Source organism: Pieris rapae, chromosome 15 (assembly GCF_905147795.1).
Source record: "Pieris rapae chromosome 15, ilPieRapa1.1, whole genome shotgun sequence".
Classification (NCBI taxonomy): domain Eukaryota; kingdom Metazoa; phylum Arthropoda; class Insecta; order Lepidoptera; family Pieridae; genus Pieris; species Pieris rapae.
In genome coordinates, this window is record NC_059523.1 from 9,511,735 (window position 1) to 9,535,679 (window position 23,945).

Genomic DNA, 23,945 nt, shown 5'->3' on the forward strand with positions numbered 1-23,945 from the left:
AATTATAAGTGCTACACTAATCTTGTAGTTTATGCATGCTGTTTCATAAAAAATAAAAACATTTTTTTTGTCTAAAAATAAAAATCAAATTTTTTTGCGTGAACATCCCTTACCACTTAGGTGTTCGAAAGATAGATAGTAGCAGATTCTAATCGATATTCAGACTTACTGAATATGCATAAATATGTCATAAGAATCGGTCGAGCCGTTTCGGAGAAGTATGGGAACAAACATTGTGACACGAGAATTTTATATATATAGAGATATTATGTTATATTTAGCTAGTTCTTAACATAATATCTTATTAAAACTATCATATCTGAGTGTGCCATTAAAAAAAGATCAGTGGCGCTGTACCGGTACAAATCTGCTCTTCTGATCTCTAACTCTCTAACTATCTGTTTCATAATTATTCGTCAAACTTATAGGCATGAAGATGATAAGCCTCTAGCTCTATGATAGCCTCACTAAGGCAACAATATTCTTGTGTGTATCATTCAAAAATAAAAATTTATTATCAATAATATATTATAGGTTATATATATCAGTGACGTTTCAATTATTTTTTATACAGTACCTACACAATATTAAACAGCCTAGTGGTCTATCTACATTTAGCCAGTCGTTATAAGATAAAAAGTAGTAGCAACTACTTCATCTTCTTATAGTGCCTCTCCATTCAAAGTCAAAGTCAAAATTTATTTATTCATATAGGTAACATATTGTACACTTATGAACGTCAAAAAAAGAAATATTAAATGATTCTAATTTTACATTTACTGCCAGTTCTCAATCAAGGGCGTAGAACGGAAGAGAAGAACTGGCAATAAACATAACTAACTAAAACATAAATAACAAAATAAATTACTGGAGGTTGGCCGTCAGTCACTTGAAGCAAATCTTGTCCAGTGCCAGATGCATCAACTCTTGCGCAGTCACAATACTCGTCAACTCCCTAACATTGATTAGCCATGATTTCTACATTCTACCAACCGTTTACCCTGGATGTTACCCTTTATAATTAATTGACGGAGGTGGTAGCAGTCATGGCGCAACTCGTGGCCCAGGGACGCAATTCCCGTTGGTAAATGTTTAATGTTCTCCAACAAAGCAACCCCAAACATCATAAAGAAGAATTCCTCTATATTTTTACGTTTTTTCAACAAATCCATAAGCGACCTCGGCCTTGCACGAGGCATACACCTCAAAGGTAAAAGTATTAAATATACATATCCTCATGTATATTTCTAGATATTGGTGAAAACCGCAAAAAAAAAATCATTTTTGTGTTATTGATGGCGGTTCAGGTGATCCAGAGATACCCTGAAACCTCCCAAACTTTTTACTTTTAACTATTTAATATTAGTAAATACAGCCCACTAGCTTAATTAGTCGTTCAATTGACAGATTATTCTGTTTCCCCAACGTGAAAAGAGTGGCAATAAATTATTACATTCTAAACATTCGTCAATATGTCGTCCGTAATTACCTATGTCTAAACAATGTAAAAATAATTGTAAAACGTCTTTACTCTTCATTCTAATTACATAAATTAATGTAATGTACGTTAAGTTATTTTTAACTATTTACACTTTTTAATATAGGTAACTTAATAAACTTTGGGGAGCAGCAAAAATTATAATTTTTAAATATAAATTTACTGCGAACTCTGAAATCAAAAGCGTAGAACGCACTAGAACTGGCAATAAACTATCCGTCACTCTTTTAAATCGCCGACGTATTATTACAAAATGTTTGTAAGTATTATCCATTGCTTCAAAGTCCTCATCACATGTTGGAAGGTAATGGATGATAAATAATAAATAACTAAGATAACAATAGGAGCCTGCAATTACATTACTATGGAAACAACACACAAACGTGTACCAAAGTCAAGATGATGTTGAAGTAATATTATTTATCGTTATTTGTATGAAAATATGAAATATATATATCGACAATTTATTCAATTTCAATTGAATCAGTATCTCGACTATACTATACTTTTAAATTTTGTAATTCGAAAAATATTTAATATTAACAATATTTAAAATAATACACCAGTATATCCATCTAGCGGCCAGTAGGGCCAATATAAAATAAAACTTTCATTTAATTTTACGACTTAGCACAGCGCCATCTCTCTTTGGGTAGTTGTATACAATTGACATACAGTTGATCCTCTGAGTTTAGAAAACCTACCAGCAGATAGCAGTATTTTCAAATATTATTCATTATTTTAAATATATTTTCGACAATAAAAATGAATTATACGTTCTATAATAGTGTAATTAAAGATAAAAATCGCCTAAATTGAAAAATATTATAAAATATAACTTAAATTAAAAAATCGAACACAACGTCATAGGACATTATACTCTCAACCACGTAATTTCGCGTTACATAAACATTATGTTCCACTGAATAAGATGTAAAAAACCAAATCGTTAAATTCTTCAATATCAAAAGATACTGAATCGATTTTGACTATATTCACATCAGTACATACATATAATTGATTATGATAAGCATATATTGTTTTCCGTTTTCACACTAACAAAGTAAGACTAACAACTGTATAACTACTTAGGTGTGGTTACCGTAGTTGCTACATATAGTCCCTAACCACACATGCGCGGGGTTTTTGGGGAGTCTTTAGGAGAGACAAAACAAAGATCCAGTGAACAAAGCCTAAACGGAAACTTGAAAACTTCAAACTACATAAAATACGTCTGCAAAAATAATAAATACAAAGTAATAAAAAAAAGGGAAGAAATGCCTGACCGCACACGTACGTTTTGGTTGTAGCATCTACAATGGAAGCACTTAATTGTATAGAATAAGGTGCTACCATTGTAGATGAAGCAAAAATATCGACATCAGAACATTATGTTCAAACAATATGTTTATAATTTCACATATATGAAAGATATATGAAGGAGATGGAACATGAATATTTAAGTATAATTTTTATTTCATTCATTGAAATAATTCAAACGTCAATTAACCTTGGTGCCAAACCCGCACATTTTAAATTAATTGTTAAAAGATATTATTTTACCTTCGAAATATATGATGCTGGTAACGTAAACGTCAAACGGCCTTCTTAAAAATAGTCATTACTTTTTTCGTCGCAAACACTTTTATTTGTAGCTAGGGAGCTGTCGAGAGAAATATTTTTATGGTTTGTCGCGCGGCAGACATTCTTAACAGAGATTATTATACGACAAGGAATATTAAGGACCACGTCTGCCACGTTTCGGAGTTGTTAATGGTTTAATAAAAGGCAGTCTAGGACTGTGCAAATAATGACTTTTTTTATAATAAAAATATATATAACCAAAACAATAAAAAATGTCGTACTACGAATAATCGCATTAATTAGCCATAATTTTTCTCAGATTCACGGATCTCATTCGCTGAAATCTACATTAGCACCAATTGTTAAAGTCGGCAAGTAAAATGTCTGTCCATTTTTTTGTGTTTTTTTCGTGGCTGCATACGGAGAAGGCTAAACTGTTATTGTCCTGCCTCGGGCGATTGTTGGTGGCTCCGTGAGTCCCACATAACCCTTCACCACCAGGCAACCGTGCCCCGGGAGGGTATGCGTAACGTAAAAAAAATGTGTATAGGGGGGCTTCTAATATATCGAATCAATCTACGAGCAAAATTCCTTAAGAAATATGATTCTCCTTTTTACGGAAAACCAGAAAATCATATTAAGTAGGTACTTAATCGCTCGCCAGTTCCCTAGTTATTGGGTCTAAGAGTGAGATTTAGAAACTAAGATCGAACTCCCGCTACTAAGGATATATGCAACTTCTCGATTATAGTCACTAGGCCTACAGACCAGCCAGTGATTAAGACTGATCGCGTTTTAGATTGGAGTAATCCACCATCCTTCCTCTACAGTCGTACGGCAGTCAGACTTAGCTTAAAACTAATTTCTGAATCTATTTCTAAGCCATCCCGGTTAATAGTAAATAAAAAAATCCCTTGGTATACCCGGGGTTCTAACGCACTAAGTTGATTCGCTCGTAAAATCTGTTCTTTTGTTTTTTTTTTAATGTATCTATATCTATTAATGCACTTCCATGTTTTCTATTTTTTATACATAAATTGTTTATCTATGTAATCTGTTTTGGCTTTCTGTATTGTCTTAGTGTTTTGTATTATAATATGTATAAGTTATTAATAGTTAATAAGTAAATAAAATAAAATATAAGCGTGAAGAATCGTCGAAGTAATTGATACGTTTTCGTAAGTATTTCATTGGTATTATACAAAACTAATTTAGCGTCACCAAATTCTATTAAAAACTAATTATTAATATGATTGTTTAATGATCAAACACCTCGACCTATTTCTATATCTAATACTTTCGCATAAAAAAATAGAATATATGTTAAGTGAACCAAATTTTCACTTTAATTTCAACTTATATATCCTTTTCAAGCTTTTTGGCAGGATTGTTAAACAAACATATAATAGAATAATATTGAGATCGTTTTCGTCATTTATATACAGTAAAATAAACAATAATTCCATATTTATTAGCGATAATATGTGCAAGGTATGATTTTTTCTAGCATTTATATAATATTATAATATTCTACCTTAGTAACCAATTCATTGATATATATTTTCATTTTATAGATCTAGATGATTGTTATGTTATGTAGATATTCGAAAAACGAGAAATAAATTTAATTATTAAAATTTAGTTTTCCTTTTTTTCTATTTATGAAACTTAACTTTTTCAAGTTGATCAACAATGTAATCTGTTTCAGATTAGAATATTGTCTAAGTGTTTTATTATAATATGTAGCTATAAGATTACTTTTAATAAGTTAAATAAAATAAAAACAATTCGTCGAACAATGTTCCGAAATTAAAGACGATAAAACTAATCATAATATATTTTTTTGCTCGTTGGTTGGTTATTATTTTACGGTGACAGAGTTATTAAGACTGGCCGTAAGACAGCCTCGTTTACGGCAATAACCTCTCGGAAAGCTAATTCCATTCATTATACATTGCTCCGCAAAACAGAGTGGACGAATCATGTCAAGTGAAATACACATTTAAAAAAATTGTGTCTTCATATTTAAAACTATTAATAATAATGCGATAAAATATTTAAATATCATAAGAGTTATATAAAAAAATAAAGATGGATCTAAATTATTCCTTTCCACACATTGGTCTCCGTTCCCCGAATTTAACGAACACAACAGTAAGTTTGCAAGAGAACTTCGAAATAGATTTGGAAGATACCAATTGGATTTTGACGTCGGCATTTATTATATTTACTATGCAAACTGGTGAGTATTATGATTTTATTCAAATTCATTCAAAATAAAATAAACTGTAGGAACGCAGCGCTGATTTAGCTTCCTGATTTAGATTTAGTATATTTCACAGGCCTAAAAAAATAAGCATTGCGAACTTCAACAATAAACGTTAATTAATTTTTATTGTTAATTATAAAAATGTTGTAAAAAATTGATTTATATTCAACGTCATTCTTTATTAAGTATTTAATAAATGGTAATGGGTAATGCCTCCAATCGAAAATTAAACGAAACTATCCTTAAATCGGACATTAACTAATCGGGCATTAAGCTTTGTTCTTGATATACCAAACATAAATCTTGTTTCATTAAACTCAATAATGTAGTAATCTCGAAAATAAAATTAATCAGAAAGGAGTTAGTTAGTTAATAGGCAAGTAGGTGATCAGCCTGACACACGTCGTCGACTTTTTGGGTCTAAGACATGTCGGTTTTTTCACGATGTTTTCCTGCACCGTTCGAGCAAATGTTAAATGCGCACATAGAAAGAATGTCCATTGGTGCACAGCCCGGATCGAACTTACGACCTCAGGTATGAGAGTCGCACGCTGAAGCCACTAGGCCAACACTGCTCTAGTAGATAGATATAGTCAGAATAAATATTCACTCAATTCTCGTATTAAATCTAAAATACTTAAAATTTTAATTTGGTATTAATTTATTGAATAGGACTTTATTTATCAAAATGGACAAATATTACATGAGAATAATACTTAAAATCAAAATCGTTCTTAAAATTATCACATTAAAAATGTATCATAGTAATTATAAGAAATTTTGTCTAACATCTTAGCATCAATTTTAAATCTTATAATATGACAGCCATTTTTTCCAGTACCTAGTAATGAAATGTTTAAGTCAAAATAAAAAAAAACATTTTATTTGTAATTCTGAATAAGAAAACTGGACGTATAGGAAGATAATATGAGCGGATATTAAGGCCAAAGAATTATTGTTAAAAATTTAATTTTCCTTAATTTCACACTATTATTTCAACCCGACAGATCAGGGCTAGTCAATAATATTATCTCTTTTATCCTTATGTTTTGTAATTTATTTAAGGAAAGTAATATATTTGGCCTGTAAGGTTGCATTTGCATAATAAATACAGTTATTCTACCTTTGAGTTTACGCAATCTCGAGCCTTGCAGACAAGGCAAAAGAAGACAATCAGATTTATCTAAACATGTCTATAATGTATGATTTACAAGAAACTTTTAACAGAACAGCCTTCACAATACCATTTCGCTGGAAGTTAATAGCTTTGGTCTTCACGTTGAACATGCATGCATTAGTTACAGACACATCTTATTTCTATAGGTTTTGGAATGTTGGAGTCAGGCTGCGTCTCCATAAAGAACGAAGCCAACATCATGATGAAGAACCTTGCTGATATTTCTCTTGGAGGTCAGAACTGGTTATGATTGATAATTAAAATTAATTTTATTGTATAAAAATATGATTTTTAAGAAAAAAATCAAATTAAAATATAGGATTCTGGATTAAAATATTTATTTATTTACAATAGCTTGCCACACGCTCGGCACACTAATACATTGGTACAAGGAAAATAAAATTCATAATTTAATATAACATGCAGTTATAGGCAAACTTAATAAACGCGAAGAGTTAAAAAAGTAATCAAAAAAGTCAATTATAAAGGAAATTGATTGATATAGATATCCAGACCCAGTTCATGTCAACCAGGATATCGGAGAGTTTTGTCCAAAACGCGTTGAAAATCAAGATCATTTAATCATTTATGTAACACGATGTACACTTATGAATGCCATTAAAGAAATGTACATTGAATGCTTCTAATTTTAAATTTACTGCCAGTTCTCAAATCAAGGGCATTGAACGGACGAGATGAACTGGCAATAAACACTCCGTCACTCTTTTTAATCGCTTTAAAATTGTTTTTAATGCTGCAATGTTTGCACCAGGTTCCATATCATATTTTAGTAATTATAAGTTAAAGGTGACATAATAACAACAAATAGATTTGAAAGGAGCATGCATGTAATAAACAAATGTGTCCGTAATTGTTCGAGTCAATTTCTGGACGTAGGCCCTACATATTGCTCCATTTCGAATTATTATTAGTCATCCATCGACAGTCAATGTTATCGCGCCAACTCATAGAGAGAATGAATGGATACATACTTTTAAACTTTTGGAATTTATGTATCATGCAGGATACATGTAGTCCTCAGAAAGACACTTAGCCAAGGCAAGTCTCCAAGCTTGCTGTCAATGCAAAGTCGGAGTTCTCTAGTTATTAGTACTCGCTTTAACAATTTCAAATATTAAATTCATATTTCAGGTCTTACATACTGGATCTTCGGCTACGGCCTGTCGTTTGGTCAAGGGGTATTATCCAACCCATTCATTGGAGTCGGAGACTTTCTCTTGGATCCTCCAGTCGGTGATCCGCTGATGGGGCCAGTCTTCGCGTCTTTCCTCTTTCAATTGTCATTCGCAACCACCGCTACTACTATTGTTAGTGGGGCAATGGCCGAACGGTAAGAACGCACTCATAAGCTACTGTACATAAGTTAATTAAAATATTTTGAACTAAACTGATTAAGATGATGATGATCAAATTCAGAAACGAGGTGTACAGTTGCCAGCCAGTGGACTGTGAAATGTGTAGTTAATTTTATTTGTATTATATGTTAGTATGTGTACTATATGTAGTGTATTAGCAAACTGCAGTAGATAGCTAAATATATGAGTGAGTGAGATGTAAGAACCTAACCAGTGGCGTATCTACCTTGGGTGGCACCCGGTGAAGAGGTTGGAGGTATCACCCCATCTAAAGTAAAAAGCAATCCATTTTGTATGATAAAGGAAAGGGGGAATCCCCCACGACAGCGTTAGGCTCTTTTGTGGGAATCCCCGATTTCTACATAGATTCTTTAATCAGCATTCTGATGCATCTTTCCGTTGATTTTGTGATCTATACAGCATATACCTATTAAACTTAACCATATTTGGCTATATCTTTAAAATAATTATTTTTTGTTACATACATGTTAGCTGTAGGATTACGAAATATATAAATTGGAAAAGGGAATTCTTAGTTTAAAGATATATACTTTGTTTCATACAAATTAACTTCCGCAACTATTAGTTATGGTCACGATCAGAATAAGGTTATGTAGTTAAAACATTGTCGACTACCATTACATAGTCTCGGGATCGCTAAAACGACGGCGGAGAAAAACAAAAGACAAAAATATCTTTAAAATTTCGTAAACATTAAAATGGCAGACCAAAAGTTATAAGACGGTCTTCATAGCCATTTGTTTCTCTTAATACATGACACTTAAAAAATTACCATATTCTCAAGGTTTTACTAATTAGTACAGTAAATGAATAAAATGTTATACATTTTTAATTTAAGACTGAATAAAGTAAATGATAATAATAGGAATTTTACTGAATGATTAAATAATTTCTTTAGCGGATATTAGGTAGTTTCTTATTTCCTTTGATAAACTATATCCGCATCTTTTTAAACGTTAATTATTTTTACGACTTACGAATTAACTCAGTTATAGTTATAGAATTTTTAGTTTTAAATAATAGCAACAATTTTGATGCCGGAATTTCTGAGAAATTTTAGAGTTTGGATAGCTATGACTACAACCTTTTTAGGTCTACGCCTCAGATTTCTGGACCCTTTTCATATAATTTATCAATATAAAAGGCAAGTAGGTGATCAGCCTATGCCTAACATACAACGTTGACTTGGGTCTAAGGCCAGCCGGTATCTTCACCGTCCCAGCGAATGTTAAATGCGCAGATAGAAAGATAGTCCAATAGTCCACAGCAGAGGATCGAACCTACGACCTCAAGGATGAGAGTCCCATGCTAAACCAGGTTACGCAGGGTGTAATTATAAGTTATAATCTTTATTTTATAGATGCAACTTCAAAGCATACTGCCTGTTCTCGTTCTTGAACACAATTGTGTACTGTGTCCCAGCTGGGTGGGTTTGGGGCGAACATGGATTTCTTAATAAACTGGGAGCTGTTGATATAGCTGGTTCTGGGCCTGTTCATCTTATTGGTAAGTTTTTATATATATAGTAGAGAGAATGTGACATTTACATTTGATTGTATATTTTTATCGATAAAAAACTTTAATCACAACATAATCTCGATGTTAAAATAACCTATAATAAAAATATATCTAATAACTAACCTTAAAATTTAATTATTAAAAAATATTATTAAAAGGAGTCCCTTTAGGCAAGGTTCCGAAGATACTAGCAGCGTTCCCTCTTTGAATAGCTAGACTAATTCTTTGTGCGAGGTAGCTGCCAGCTCTTCGATCCCCTGTGATGTCGACTAACCTTTTTGATAATTCCCTAAAAAGCTTTAATGCGCTAGGACCCCACGGACCAAGGGTCTCGACACCGAATGGGACAAAATCATATTCAGAGCCTAGACCCCTGTATTTGCAGACTTTAGCTTTTTCAGCCGCTTTTTTTGTATATTATGTAAATAGGGAAAGATATTTTTTTATCATTCTATTTACGCGTACATAAAATACAACGCATAAACAATTGAAAAAAGTTTATATCTGAGCTGTAGTTTACAACTGAGTAAAAACTGGTTTTCCAGGTGGGTCATCTGCCTTCGCATCAGCCATGATGCTGGGTCCCCGTTTAGGCCGGTACGCGAAGGGTTACGCGCCATTACCTTTGGGAAACCCGGTCAATGCCGTCATGGGAACCTTTGTGCTGTGGTGGGGATGGCTGGCCTTCAATTCTGGCAGTACTTATGGGGTAATAGCAGTTCGTAGTATAAGTGGAGGCAATTGTGATTGGCTATGTAGGTATTTCAAAGAACCTATGTCATAGGCAAATCTCATTTTACTGCGTATATATGTCGCCGATATTCTCTTTAGCATTTTAGTATTTAAATTTATTTATAATTTCTAATTTAGGAGATTATCACGTATTTAATGGTAAATGTTATCGATATTTCTCTTCCACTGACACACGTTTTTTTTTAAAGATTATGGATTCAGAAAATATAGGTCTTTTAAAAATCATCATCTCCACGAGAATGTGCTCCTATTTCACAATGCCTCCTGCTGATAGAGGACAAATCTTTGTTTTTAATTTATTTTATTATTTTTTTTTTCTTAAAATATCATGTGGAACATAGTGTAATGGTTGCAGCTTCTTACCAACGTTGTCTAAAAACTTTTGGATTAAAAAGAGTGGCGAAGAGTTTATTACCAGTTCTTCTCTTCCGTTCCATGGCCTAGATTTGAGAACTGACAGTAAATGTAAAATTAGAGGCATTCAGTGCAATTTATTTTTTTGACTTTCATAAGTGTAGATTGTGTAACCTACATGAATAAATGATTTTTGACTTTGACTTTGACTAACGCAGCCTCGGTCTACCGAGTTTTCTCTTACTGAGTTCTGAAGTCCGAAATTGGACACCTGTGCAAATCTTGACTGTTTTCCATTTTATGAAGTGATCGATGTTCGCGTCATCAAGGATGTTATAGTTTCATTGAATACGCCGCCGGTTATTATATTTTGTATGTGAAATAAAAAAATATTATTATTTTATTTTAATAAATTAATTGTGCGTCCAATTAAAGTAATTTGGCTCAAACGATTTTATATCATACTAAATAAAACCGCAGTAAAATCAAGTTAAAACAATTAAATGGTTATCCTTCCGTGTGTCAAATGAGCACCATTTACTCTCATTACAGTAACCAGCACAAATTGAACCCTCATTACACTAATAGCCATTTAAAATGTTTTTCAACTCGGATTTCCCTCGGACTACGATTTTCTATATGTAATTTTCTAATTTTGCTAATGTGAAAATTTTAATATTAATTAGGAATATATAGTTTTAAGGTTTTATAAAAAACTTTGTATTTTTCGTCGCGTATACCTACATCCAGTCTTACTTGATATTATATCCTGAAACGCGCTAATGGAATAGAGTAGGAAATATGCATTGCTTGACAATGTGACCTTCAGGCCAGTCACTGGCTAGACCAGTCGAAGATCCTTCCTTTAGATTTAATAAGGGTTTCACAGTCATACATACAACATGTTATGTGACGATGAAACACCAAGTGGTCACAATATTTATTATAAATTTCAAGGATAAAAACTAGTAAAAGAAATATGTAGTTTATTTGAGAAAGCGTTACATTTAGATGGATTTATTATAAAAATCCTTACGATCAGTCATACAAATGTCATTAATTTTCATAAAGTCGTAATATCATTAACACAATGTCATAATAATAAGTTGAGTTATTTATTATATCAAACTTATGGTCCAAATAGTAGCCCCCGCTAAAAAGGCAACTAGCCTTTAAGGAGTAATCGTCTACTAGTAGGTACATAATCATCTATTGGGGCTTTTACATTAGTAATAAGAACTATTTTTATTTTTATATTTATCAGGTGAGCGGTGCGAAATGGCAATACGCGGCGAGGGCTGCAGTTATGACAATGATGGGATCTTTTGGTGGCGGATTCTTTGGTTTGTTGTAAGTACAATTCTATTCGCTATGGATTATTTATTAAACCATATTCCAATAGTATATGAATGTTAGATTCGATTAGATGGTAGGGATTAAAAGTTTTATTTACTGGGCGTTATAGTTGCAGCGTTAACAATATCATCTAAAAAGAATTTGTGGGCGATTAATAGGAGCAGAGTTTTAAAGTACTTCTCGTCCCGCGCCTTGATGTGAGAACTGGCAGTGAATGTAAATTAGCAAGCTGGAATCGATTAATTGCGGCCTCAAGTTTTCTATGTTGATATAAAACGGGGCTGGTCCATTAATTTTTCGCCTCCCTAAGATTTAAAATGTCTGTGTACTTATGTACACGCGTTATAGTAGGGGAGCCCAAGAGGGGATTTCGGGATTTACTCAAGCGCGGCAGATTAATATACAGGGGGATACCTTGTACCCGGTTAAGTACCTCCACCAAATATGAGGCCCATATATAAGGCCGCCCGTGAAGGATACAGGATCAGATTAGTAAAAAAAAATTGATCATCAGACATTCTCGAGCGCGTCAGATTAAGGTAGTGTGAGTTAATCACATCCTAAAAAGTGTATATTCCACTAATCTGACAATTTGAGAGTGACGTAAAGAGAGGGGAGGGCAGCAAAGTTGTAAAAAAAAACGTCATCTTGACATTCTCGAGCGTAGCTAATTTTTTTTTTATTTTGAATGAAATAATTCAAGAATATTGAAAAATATATAATCTGACGATTTCCGCAAGCCGAAATAACAAAATTTCGTCGATAAAGTTCGTGCGATAAACGCGTGCAGCTGCGTGATGCCTACATTTCCTTTTCCGCGTTTCCCTCAAAATTAGATTTCATGTGAATTTGAACCGATTCGGACCGATAGATTTTGAGAAATTTTGAAAAATCTAAAAAAATAACAATTTGTTTTTTTGAAAGTGTTTTTTTGCAATAACTTTTAAACGGCTTTATCCATCAACTTCAAAAAAATAATCCACCTTTAAGCTTGAAAAACGACGTCGATCGCCACCAAACTGGTCAAAATCGGTTGATTCGTTCAAGAGATATCGTGAACGAAAGAAAACCGAAAAAAGTGTTTCTATCACATAACTTCGACATTTCATATCGGATTATCGTTTTTGATGAAATTAAATAATTAGAGCTTAAAAAATGCGTCGATCGCCGTCAACCGCGGGAAAATTGCTTGATCCATTCAAAAGTTATTGGGGTTTGAAAATTTCAAAAATAGTGTTCTATGAAACTTCTATCAGACTTTCGAGCTGGGAGAACTCAAACGCATAGAAATATTATTTCTTTGAACTCAGCGAGCTCATAAGTACAATTTTAAGCGTCCAGGAATGGAATTGCAGGGATGGCCTTTAGGGTGAACTGTTTTTCTAATATTTTTTTTGTCAGATCAGGCAAATCCCTCTAGATAATCGTCAGATTATGAGACAGTACGTTTAGAATATAAATCTGAACCATATATATCTTAATCTGACGCGCTCGAGTATTTCAAAATGGCGAATTTTTTTTGCACATTATAATAATGGCTGCGAGTTTGCGTCAGATCGAAATCGTCAGATTATTGAATGAGAGCTTTTGTTTTGGTGCACTTAACACCCCCTTAGAAAACCTGACGCGCTCGATTAAATTTTTTTTTTTTTTCATTTTTAACCCTTACGTACATCCACCCCCATCATGCAAATGATCAGATTAACATACGTACATTATTAAAAATACGTAGGACATTGATGCTATCAATATCTGACGCGCTCGAGTATGTCCATGCAACAGTTTTTTTTTACATATTTAAACACCTATAGCCGCTTTCCCCACCGATGAAAAGGTATATATCATATAACATTTTTTTCTTCTTATCATCTAAGCTTTGCAACCCAATAGGTCTCCACGACGCTCGAGTAAATCCCCATTTAGCATCGTGGGCTCCCCTACCATTAGAAGTTCTAGTTTTTTTGATGTAACAAGATGTTGATGTAAGAAGAAAGATCTTTTTAAAATTTCGTTTTTTTTTCGCCTTATTCTACGTTTGTAGAAAATCTACACTCATAATAGAAAAAAAATATTTAATGAGTTAAAAGTTCTATTATAACGTAGATAAGTTTAATAAAGTTTATGTTGTTATGTAAAATTGTTTAAGTTATGTAAAATGTTGACTATGCATGTTGATTAAGGTGTCGGTTTTTTGTGACGGTGTGCGCGCATCGTAAAAATTTACTCTCATCATTTTTTCCTAACGCGCCAAAAGAAGTACTTCGAAAATAGTAAAATAAAAGCAAAAGATGTTTTTGTTTATATTTTTATTACCGCCAACCACTTTCATTTTAGATTCTCTCTCATCAAGAACAAGGGTCGTGCCGAAGTAATGGACCTGATTAACAGCATACTTGGATCTTTGGTTTCTATCACAGGTGTGTCACATTAGCTAAATGTACACTATTAATATCTTACAATAAATTAATATAAAGAAATTTTATTATGAACAGTTTGGCGCGTTGTATACGTCCATTATTTAATTTAATTATTTTTAAATATATAAATATTGTATTGTGGCTTCAGCGTGCGACTCTCATCTCTGAGGTTGTAGGTACCATCCCCGGCTGTGCACCAAAAGACTTTCTTTCTATGTGCGCATTTAACATTCCCTCGTACGCTGAAGGAAAACATCGTGAGAAAACCGACATGTCTTCGATCCAAAAAGTCGACAGCGTGTGTCAGGCACAGGTGGCTGATCACCTACTTGCCTATTAGTTTTAAAACTAATCAGTACTACTACAACCTTTTTACGTCTGCGCCTCATATTTCTGTATATGGTTCATGATCATATGTCAATGTAATATGCAAGGTGATCAGCCTCCTATGCCAGCACATACGCCATCTAGTTTTTGAATCAAAGGCAAGCCAGTTACCTCGCTATGTTTTTACTTCACGCATCAGAAAAATCAAATGAACGTGTGTTATTTTAATATTATCTCTGGCACTGAGTGTCCATGGGCGGCGGTGTCATATAACATCAGATGAGCCATCAGCCCGTTTGTTCTAAATTAAATTAGCCAGTATTTTAGGCATATCAACTTATTACATATTGACAGCAATATTTTGCTTGAGTGAGATTTAATAATTGGAACATTACGCATACTTAATTACCTTTCTTTTTCAGCTGGCTGTTTTCTTTACCGCGCCTGGGAGGCTCTGCTGATAGGAATGATCGGGGCTCTCATCGCCTCCTTAAGCGCCACTCTCTTTGACAGACTCCATGTGGATGATCCAGTTGGGGCTTCTGCGGTACATGGAGCGTGTGGATTTTGGGGTAAGTTATTTTCTAATCGTACATCCAGCCAGGCTCCAGATGATAAATCACTCTTTATATGGAAATTGTATTTACAACAAACTCCCAAGCGAAACTTGAGAATTATCACTGGTTTAGCGAGGGCTTCATATAATAATTATCGTAATGTAAATTAATCAATAGTTTTTTTTTATAAATTTGACGATTATTTAAATGATCCTAATCCTTGGGATTGATTTGCTCTAGTTCGAACAATTTGTATGACTCAAAACTTAGCGATTAAAGAGTGTGGGGGAGAGTTTCCTGCCAGTTCTTCTTGCCCGCTCAACGCCCTTGACTTGCGAACTAGTAGTAAATGTAAATCTAGAATCAATTTAACATCTTTTCTGTTGACGTTCATCATAAAGTTATATTGACTTTCAGTATTTGTTAAAGTTTTTTGCTATATCTACAATATATGTTACAAGCTGCATTTTGTAATATACAAGACGATTGTAGTAAACATAAATGTTACAAAAAGTAAAAATATTAAATTTGCCAATTTAATGGATTAGGTATCAGATAGGCACTGAACAATGCTTTCTTTAAAATTGATCAACCCAAATATATTCAGCTCTAGTTATACAAAATATCACGTCAGTGTAAGATGATTTCCGCCATGGACCATTTAATCAATGGATGTGTCGCCGACCTTTGAAGGGATACACTTTCGAAGTAATATATTTTAGTTTTTTGCATTTGCAGGAGTAATCGCTGTGGGTCTATTTGCTGATAACCCGATACCAATGGAGACTACTAACGGAAGATCTGGGTTGTTTAAAGGTTATTTGATTTAAAAATTTATTTAGACTTCAGTAGTAAATCCTTATTTTTTTAATAAAATAATAATAATTTTGAACTATTATAAAAAAAACCATTTTAGGCGGCGGTTGGTATCTTCTCGGAGTGCAAACTTTGACAGCTATATGCCTTATGGTCTGGGCAGGTCTGGTCACTATGGTTCTATTGTGGCTCATAGACAAAGTCCTGCCGATCAGAATGGACCCATATGAAGAGTTATTAGGCGCTGATTTGACTGAACATAAAATACGTCATGGTCAGGTAAGAACTGAACGTTTTTTAAGAAAGTTCGCCGCGCACCACCACTATGTGACACTAGCTGTGCAGACTAGTTTCTCCGAACCAATTCGTTAGGGTCTTTCAAGAAAAAAGCCTACTAATTTTTAAAAGGCCGGCAACAGACTCGCGAGTCCTCTGACATAGTGTCCATATCACTTAACATAGGTAGAGCTTCCTGCCCGTCTGCGCCCTGTTTTATTTAAAAAAAACAACGTCTAAAAGATAGTGACTTAGCCCAGAAAATTAATAAAACAAAAAATTAAAAAAAGGCACACTGTCCTAATAAGTGCACTATCAGATTTTTTTTCAATAGGTCGGTGTTTCAAGAGCTGTATCGGCATTACGACCCTTCCACAAGTCAAACAGTATTGAAGAAATCAGCGGAATTGGAGTTAATACTGGTCACACTATGATCATAGACAAACTTAGTGAGGTAACTCGTATACTTGAAATACTTTTAAAGGAGAATAGAGATGCGTAGAAATCGAATTACAACTTTTGCCACTAATAGTACAATACACTGTTTAGGTTATTTCAGGTTTAGTTATTTGCTCGTTTAAAAAAACCTCACTAGAACCACTTTTTTAGGACTTTGCCTCAGGTTTCTGTATCTATTTCATGATCATCTGTCAATCTAATGGGGAAGTAGGTAATCAGCTTCCTATGGCGTATGGTAAATGCGGAAATGAAAAGAAAACTCATTCACTCGCACGCCAATAGGCCAACTCTGCTCTCAAATCTCTATATTGGCTTCGATATAATTAATATAAAAAATATTACTGTGTATACAAGACATATTCATAAAAAAAATTTCAAACGCAATAGTTTCTTCGCGATATGTTTCTTCTCTGTATCAGCTTTTCACTTGATTTTATGTTTTCATTTGAAAGAATATATTTTTATTTAAGTCTTTATATACAAGATATTAAGTAGTACAGGTACATTTTCCTTTTTTCAGCTAAAGAAGAGACGAAGAAAAAACAACTTAAAACTATATACAAACCACGCTTTCGAAGTTGAACCGGGCGAAAATACAACAGACGTCGTTTTCAAAAACGGTATTTTAAATAAACGACCTGGCAATCCTGAAAATGATCTACATCGCACCATAGACTCTATGGAATGCGAGTTAAATGGCGGGAGAACTGTCAATGTCATTAGTAATACAGCTGCCAAAAACATTGAAGATCTAAAAGGGAGAAGATTCAAGGAATTGACACCGGAAGAGTTGAAGGAATGGGGAGAAATTAATGCAAATCAGGATAGATTTAGGCATAGAGTAATAGAACAGAACTATATAGACGATATTAATCGGAGTGGTGCAACGTCACCGAGTTTCAAATGGACCGAATAATAACGGGTTTTTTTTTTCAAGTTCTATGTTATTAAAAATACAGTAAATTTTAACATTTTATTACAAAACTAGTAACACAATTCAACGCTTACGTCACAGAACACAATAAATTACTATTACATAAAAGATTTCATAACACATTTAGCAAAAATTGTGAAAAAAATATATTTTTATATCGCGGCATTTTTCTTTTTTAAGTTGACGAACGAAAAATCGTCTAAAACCAAAGTTAAATTAACAAAAAACCAATGATTATTAATAATTTCAAATTCGTTTTTTATTTCAAATTTGTTTCATTGTCTTTTATAAATAAATACTTGTCGACAATATTTTCGGTTTCTTCCTAATAACTGTTGCAGTGGACTAAGATTTTATGGACGATTTTAAATAAATAAAAATGGATACTATATAAATCAAAGCCCTAAACAACAGAATTATTAACCCAATGCTGAATTTCTGTAGGCAGTGCCTTAAACCCTTTGACGGCCTCCTTAATATCGTCTGTGGGTATTGCCAGAGTGTATAATTTATACTCCTTCTGCACTCTATGGGTTGTCGTGTCATTGCCAGATTCAGTGCGAACAGGCAATATTATTTCTAAAGACTGCAAATGCTCAAACGCCTTTAGAATAACAGGGCGTGGTACTGATTGCGTTGAAGAGTTTTCGTTTGCAAATTTTGTGTACCTAAAATGAATAATTTAGTTAATTAAATGAGATTGTCCAAAACAAAAAGTTCTGGACTCAAAAATGCTCCCTGCTACATTCACAATGATGACCTCAATCGGGACTTAAATGTAAATAAAGGCTATTCACCTTCAGACACCATGGGCATTTGAACTAGTGAATTAGTGTTAGGTGACGTCAGTCTCTGGTAAACAGTAGTAGTGGTAGTTCCTTTTAATTGTGACTAAGTAGAATAAAAAAAATGTATCTGCTTAGAAAGATAAGGATGTTAAATATCCATTTGATTAAATTAGTTTAGTTTTAATTACTTAGTAGTCTTATGTTAGTCTAGATCGTAATGTTAAATTGTCTTTGAGAAGATACAATTTTTTTTAATTAAATAAGAAAGAAAGATCTAAAAAGGATTGTAGGACTAATTGATAACTAGTAAAAGGTAGAATGGGTTATCTAAAGTAAACGACTGAAGTCGTTTAGATAACCCTAATAGGTATACATATATATGAATTCCTCATAAATTAATTTGTTTATTTATTAATGATAAATATTCTATTCTAATTTAATTCTATCTAAAATCCAAAAAATAGTCAACTTAAAACTAAAGTTAATAACCTAACAAATACAAAAAATCCGTTGAGGGTAGACCGAAAAAAATAAATTAAAAACGCTATGACTATGTCGCAGACAACTGGTTTAATAAGTCGTTCAATTAACAGCCTAGCCGTTTAACTAACGGCCTGAAAGACATGCAGCCAGTTGATCAAACAGCCAGGCATGTGACTTTGATTGATGACGTTTATAACTTGCCTAGCCTGTTGACTGTTAAATTAAATTCCACTTTCTGCGACTCTCAAACTCGAAACTAAACTCTTTAAACTGTCAATATAGCGTCAGCAAGCCATAACTTTTATGGTATTTTTCAAAATTTCATGAAAGACCATGGTTCAATAAACGACCATTGAACGCGAAGCAGACATTTTTAAGTACATAAAATCCAAATGTGGGCAGTGTTGGTCTAGAGGCTTCGGAGGGCGAATGGTGAAGAAAATCCTGAAAAAGAACCCGGCTTGTTTGAGACCCGAGTCGACGGCTTGTGTCACCCACAAGCTGATCACCTACCAAAAGCAGAAGTTAACTAGGCAGATGCCTAGCCAAGTGTCAGCCCCATATCAGGTGCTATGCTGTATATTGCTAAAATGGCGAGGGGGCCGATGGCCATGCGTCATACTCGTGAACGGGTGCTACTTGTGGTGACTGGTCGTACTTGAATTCGTGTATGCGGTGATATTAGTTGTTTCTACTACGTATTTGCGTGTTTTTCTCACGAGTATGTAAGTGCGTGCTCCTATTTCACCATGCCTCCTGCTGATAGAGGACAAATCTTTGTTTTTAATTTATTTTTTTATTCTTTATTACTCAATATGTCATATGGAACATGGTGTAGTGGTTGCAGCTCCTGCAGCTCCTTACAAACATTGTGTAAAAGAAACTTGGCGATTTAAAAGAGTGGCGGAGAGTGTATTGCCAGTTCTTCTCTTCCGTTCTACGCCCTTGATTTGAGAACTGGCAGTAAATGTAAAATTAGATTCATTTAATGTTTCTTTTTTTTGACGTTCATAAGTGTACATTGTTACCTACATGAATAAATAAATTTTGATTTGATTTGATTGTGTTCAATAAAATTTCTTTCTTTTCTTCAGTACTTGCTTTTTAGTTGATAAGATTGACAAATGAGGCCTAGATCTCAAATAATACGTACCTATTTAAAACCATTTCAAAATTCATCGGCTGCCCGTCGAATATCTCCAGACCGTGCATCATAGCTATGACAAGAGAAAATTCTAGAATAGATAAAGATTGTAGTAGCTTTACTCTATGCTCCGGCGCCACAGTCTTGTCTATGGTCGTTATAATGTCTTGCGGGTCTATGTATGTTTTTTTTGGAGATAATTTCGATACAAGTTGAAACTGTAATTAATAGGATTAAATATTAATAAACATAAAATTAACTATTTATAAATCCTGTTAAAATACCTTTACGTTCATTAGTACATATATCAATGTTATTTGAAATAAAAAAGCAAGTTACTGTAATGATAGTTTGTTTTTCATTGTAACAATTTGCCCAGTGTAGTGTAACAACCAGCACCGAGTACGGGGTTGAAAGTTACATGGTTTTTTTTTCGAATTCATACATTTATATCATTGCTATTAATCTGCTACATAAAATTTATCTTAAATAGAAATTCTTAATAGTTACTCAACAAAAATAAACCAATTTTCAGGTAAAACAAACCAATAAAAAAATATGACAGCTTGTAATAATAATGTCACAACTAGCCCCGGTCTCCCCTTTATAGAAAATCCTTAAAGCACTTATTGAAATATTTGGAAAATCTAAATATTTACAATTATGACTTTTAATTAGGACTGTTCCTAAGTTCAGATCAGTGAACGTAAATATATGTGAACAAACATACACATATACGAATTTTAACATATACTTCCACAAAATTTGCTTGAAATACCCTGTGATTGATACAAAAAAACTCTAGCAGTGGTGAAAATAAAAAAAAAACTTACCAAAACATTCCTGAATATTTGCTCATTAATAATGTAATAGCTAAATTTTTCAAAATAATCCATCACTTTTTCTTCATCCAACAAACTATGGATGTGTGCATTCCAACTTCTAATAAAATCCGTGTCTAAATCCCGGAATTGCCTGGAATCAATGTGACATTTCTGGAAAGCTTCATTTGAAATGGAATATTTTGATTCCGTTTCGGATTCAGAATCACTTGATGCTGAAATAGATTTATAATTTTACTTGTATTTTCTTAGTGAAGTAAAAAAAGCACAGAAAACAGCACATATATTAAATCACTTGGGGACATGTAAAAAATCACCTATACAGAAAATATGGATAGTGGAAGAGCTCGAGTTTAAAATCAAATCAAATGCGGAGGCAGTAGCTGAAAAAACGTCTCCCTCGAATGACCAAATAACAACATAAGAGAAAAACTGGGTGAAACCAACTCTCCACACACTGAAGTAGCGCTAACCAAAACAACCGATATGGCAGAAAATACGCTTGAACATGTAAGAGAGTTGCTACAGGCGAAGAGGGAAGCAGTGAAACTAGTAAGGAAGGTGAAGGATAGCAATAGGTTGTAAAACACAAGAGGAAAGGAGAAAAGTAAAAGACTGTCTAGAGAAGGGAAAGGCACAAGTTACAATTCAAGAAGTAAACAACAAAAACCCCCTCATAAAAATAAATAGAATAATAATATAAAAGACACAAAACAAGTGTTGAAAACGCAGAATAAAGGATTGACCGAACACATGCAAGAGGAAATCTGGTCTATGACCGAAAAGCAGAAAAAGAAAAAAAGGAATCACCTCTGCTCTTTCTACTTCTTTTTGGTTTCACCTTTTCCTTAAAAATTGGCAAGCATAAACACTGAACAAAAACATTCTTTAAGTTTTGCAATGGCAACACTGATTCACAGGGAAATATAAAGATGTGGCGATGTGAAAATCTTGATTTCACCCGTTTTTCTAATAATTCCATCACATCTAATCGGTTGGTCAGACCTGAAATAAATTAAGTAAAATTTTAAACTCCTTGAAAAATATTTATTCATATAGATAATGTACACGCACAAAAGCCATAAAATATATTAAATGATTTTTATTCTATAAATTTTAAAAATATTATGCAAGACTAATAAAACTCTACACATAATATTAATTATTGAACAAAATGTGAGATGAGATGTGAGTGAGTGTGATGTGTTTGCACCTTAATTATATTAAATAAGACAACAACAAGTTTTACACTCTAATAAAGCAAGACAAACCTTACCTAGCACACACATAGGAGCCTGCTTATTATGTGTTATATCAAATAAATTATACAATAATGTCTGTGTTCTTCCACTGTGGCAAAACAAATCAAACTCCTCTAAAACAAATATCATAGTCCTGCACTTTCTATCAACTCCACTCATGAGACAACTTAGTAGAAAGCTTAAGTTTTCAGCAAAGGTACCAAATACTCTATCACCCACTACATTTTCTAATTGCATCTGAAACAAAATATTGTAGAATTTTTTTGTGACTTAACACTATAATATACAAAAATAAATATAAGTCATACTATCACACTCGGCCAAGCGTTGCTGTGGCTAAGGTTTTTGTTATATTACATAATAGTAAACTATTCAAGGGAAACGGTAGGAGAACTAATATGAATCGTTGGTACTTTTAACACAGCACCATCTGTTTGAATTGTATCAAATAATAAAGAAATTATTTGCAATAAAATAAAATTGCGACTATAATTAAAGATCTTAGCTATCCTATCTCTTAAGTTGGACCAGACTACTCACGGTGTGCCAATTTAATTTAATATCGGTTAAATAGTTTAGGAGTCCATTGCAGACAAACATCATGACAGGAGATTTATATATATTAAGATTAATAATATCATTTAGTATAATCTGTTTATTCTTCAGTTTCAAGATCAAATATGAGGAAAACAAAAAATAATTGCATAGATTCTTAGGCCTCTAAGTGAGTTCCAGAACTTCATTTTTCAATTACCAAAAAATTAGATTAATTTAACCAAATAGGTACTATTTAAGTTTAAAATGTCAACAGATAATACTTATTTTCATGATTTATTATTATTATATTATGTTTAAAGCATAACTCAATTAATGGTTATTTTAATTCTATTAACAATATATTTTCAATTACCTGGGCAGTAATGGACTTCAAAGCAATCTTTTCATCATGGTGTAAAAGTCCATTTAGTTTTATAATCATAACATCATTATTTATATCAACTTCATTTGATACTTGATGTAATACTGAATTTATTAGCTGGAAGAAAAGTAATATTATTAATAAGTTATTTTGTAATTTGCTAATGTATCAATATAAGAACACCATATTTCGTATATAATTTTGTGGTGGGACCGCAACCGACAGAAGTTGACTATTATATTAAAGTAATCAAAGGATAATATAAGCTTAGAACTTACTGTGGTCTTTCCACAACCTCTTGGACCTAAAATGAGGGCTGAGTGGGATTCCCCTTGCTCTATTGACTTCATAAATAAATCGTAAACATGCTGTCTTTCATTTTCATGCCCTCTGAATTTAACATCATCTTCTATGATTTTCAATTTCAGATATTTTCGTATCAGTTTTATTTGGTCCTCTGCTTCAAACATAATAAAACTTAATAACGTAATTTTACTAGTTAGTGAAAAATGAAAATTTGCAAAAATAGACTATATTTTAAATAAAAACTTAACATTAACATGCCAGAAAGCTGCAACTGATAAGGTTTTCGCGCAATTTTAAAAATCATCTATCAACATCAACTGCCGGCAGTGACAGTTGTCAAGTGAAAGGTGATTTCAGGAACAGACAAATGCACTTTATGTCCTGCGACGGACTACTTAACGCTAAAATTAGGGCATTTAAGTCATTATATGAAATTCGTCAGTGATACTGATTTATTGAATTTTTTAGATACTAGAACTATTTTAAACAGTAGAGAGTAGAGACCTCAC

At 33.0% G+C, this 23,945-nt stretch overlaps 2 protein-coding genes across 2 annotated transcripts; one reads left to right on the forward strand and one right to left on the reverse strand.

The window, feature by feature from the left end:
* The first annotated feature begins 5,048 nt into the window (after positions 1 to 5,048).
* Positions 5,049 to 17,688, forward strand: LOC111004034 (putative ammonium transporter 2). Its single transcript, XM_022274843.2, has 12 exons — positions 5,049 to 5,324; positions 6,675 to 6,761; positions 7,681 to 7,879; positions 9,286 to 9,431; positions 9,989 to 10,152; positions 11,815 to 11,900; positions 14,241 to 14,323; positions 15,073 to 15,222; positions 15,946 to 16,023; positions 16,124 to 16,302; positions 16,634 to 16,753; positions 17,279 to 17,688. Exons 1-12 carry the CDS (start codon positions 5,174 to 5,176, stop codon positions 17,672 to 17,674), a joined length of 1,839 nt encoding a protein of 612 aa, XP_022130535.2. The 5' UTR covers positions 5,049 to 5,173; the 3' UTR covers positions 17,675 to 17,688.
* A 29-nt stretch (positions 17,689 to 17,717) lies between these two features.
* LOC111004036 (origin recognition complex subunit 4) lies at positions 17,718 to 23,700 on the reverse strand. Its single transcript, XM_022274846.2, has 7 exons — positions 23,409 to 23,700; positions 23,122 to 23,247; positions 22,226 to 22,448; positions 21,760 to 21,954; positions 20,941 to 21,164; positions 20,117 to 20,325; positions 17,718 to 18,360 (listed from the first exon to the last, which is right to left on the reverse strand). Exons 1-7 carry the CDS (start codon positions 23,598 to 23,600, stop codon positions 18,096 to 18,098), a joined length of 1,434 nt encoding a protein of 477 aa, XP_022130538.2. The 5' UTR covers positions 23,601 to 23,700; the 3' UTR covers positions 17,718 to 18,095.
* Positions 23,701 to 23,945: the final 245 nt, after the last annotated feature.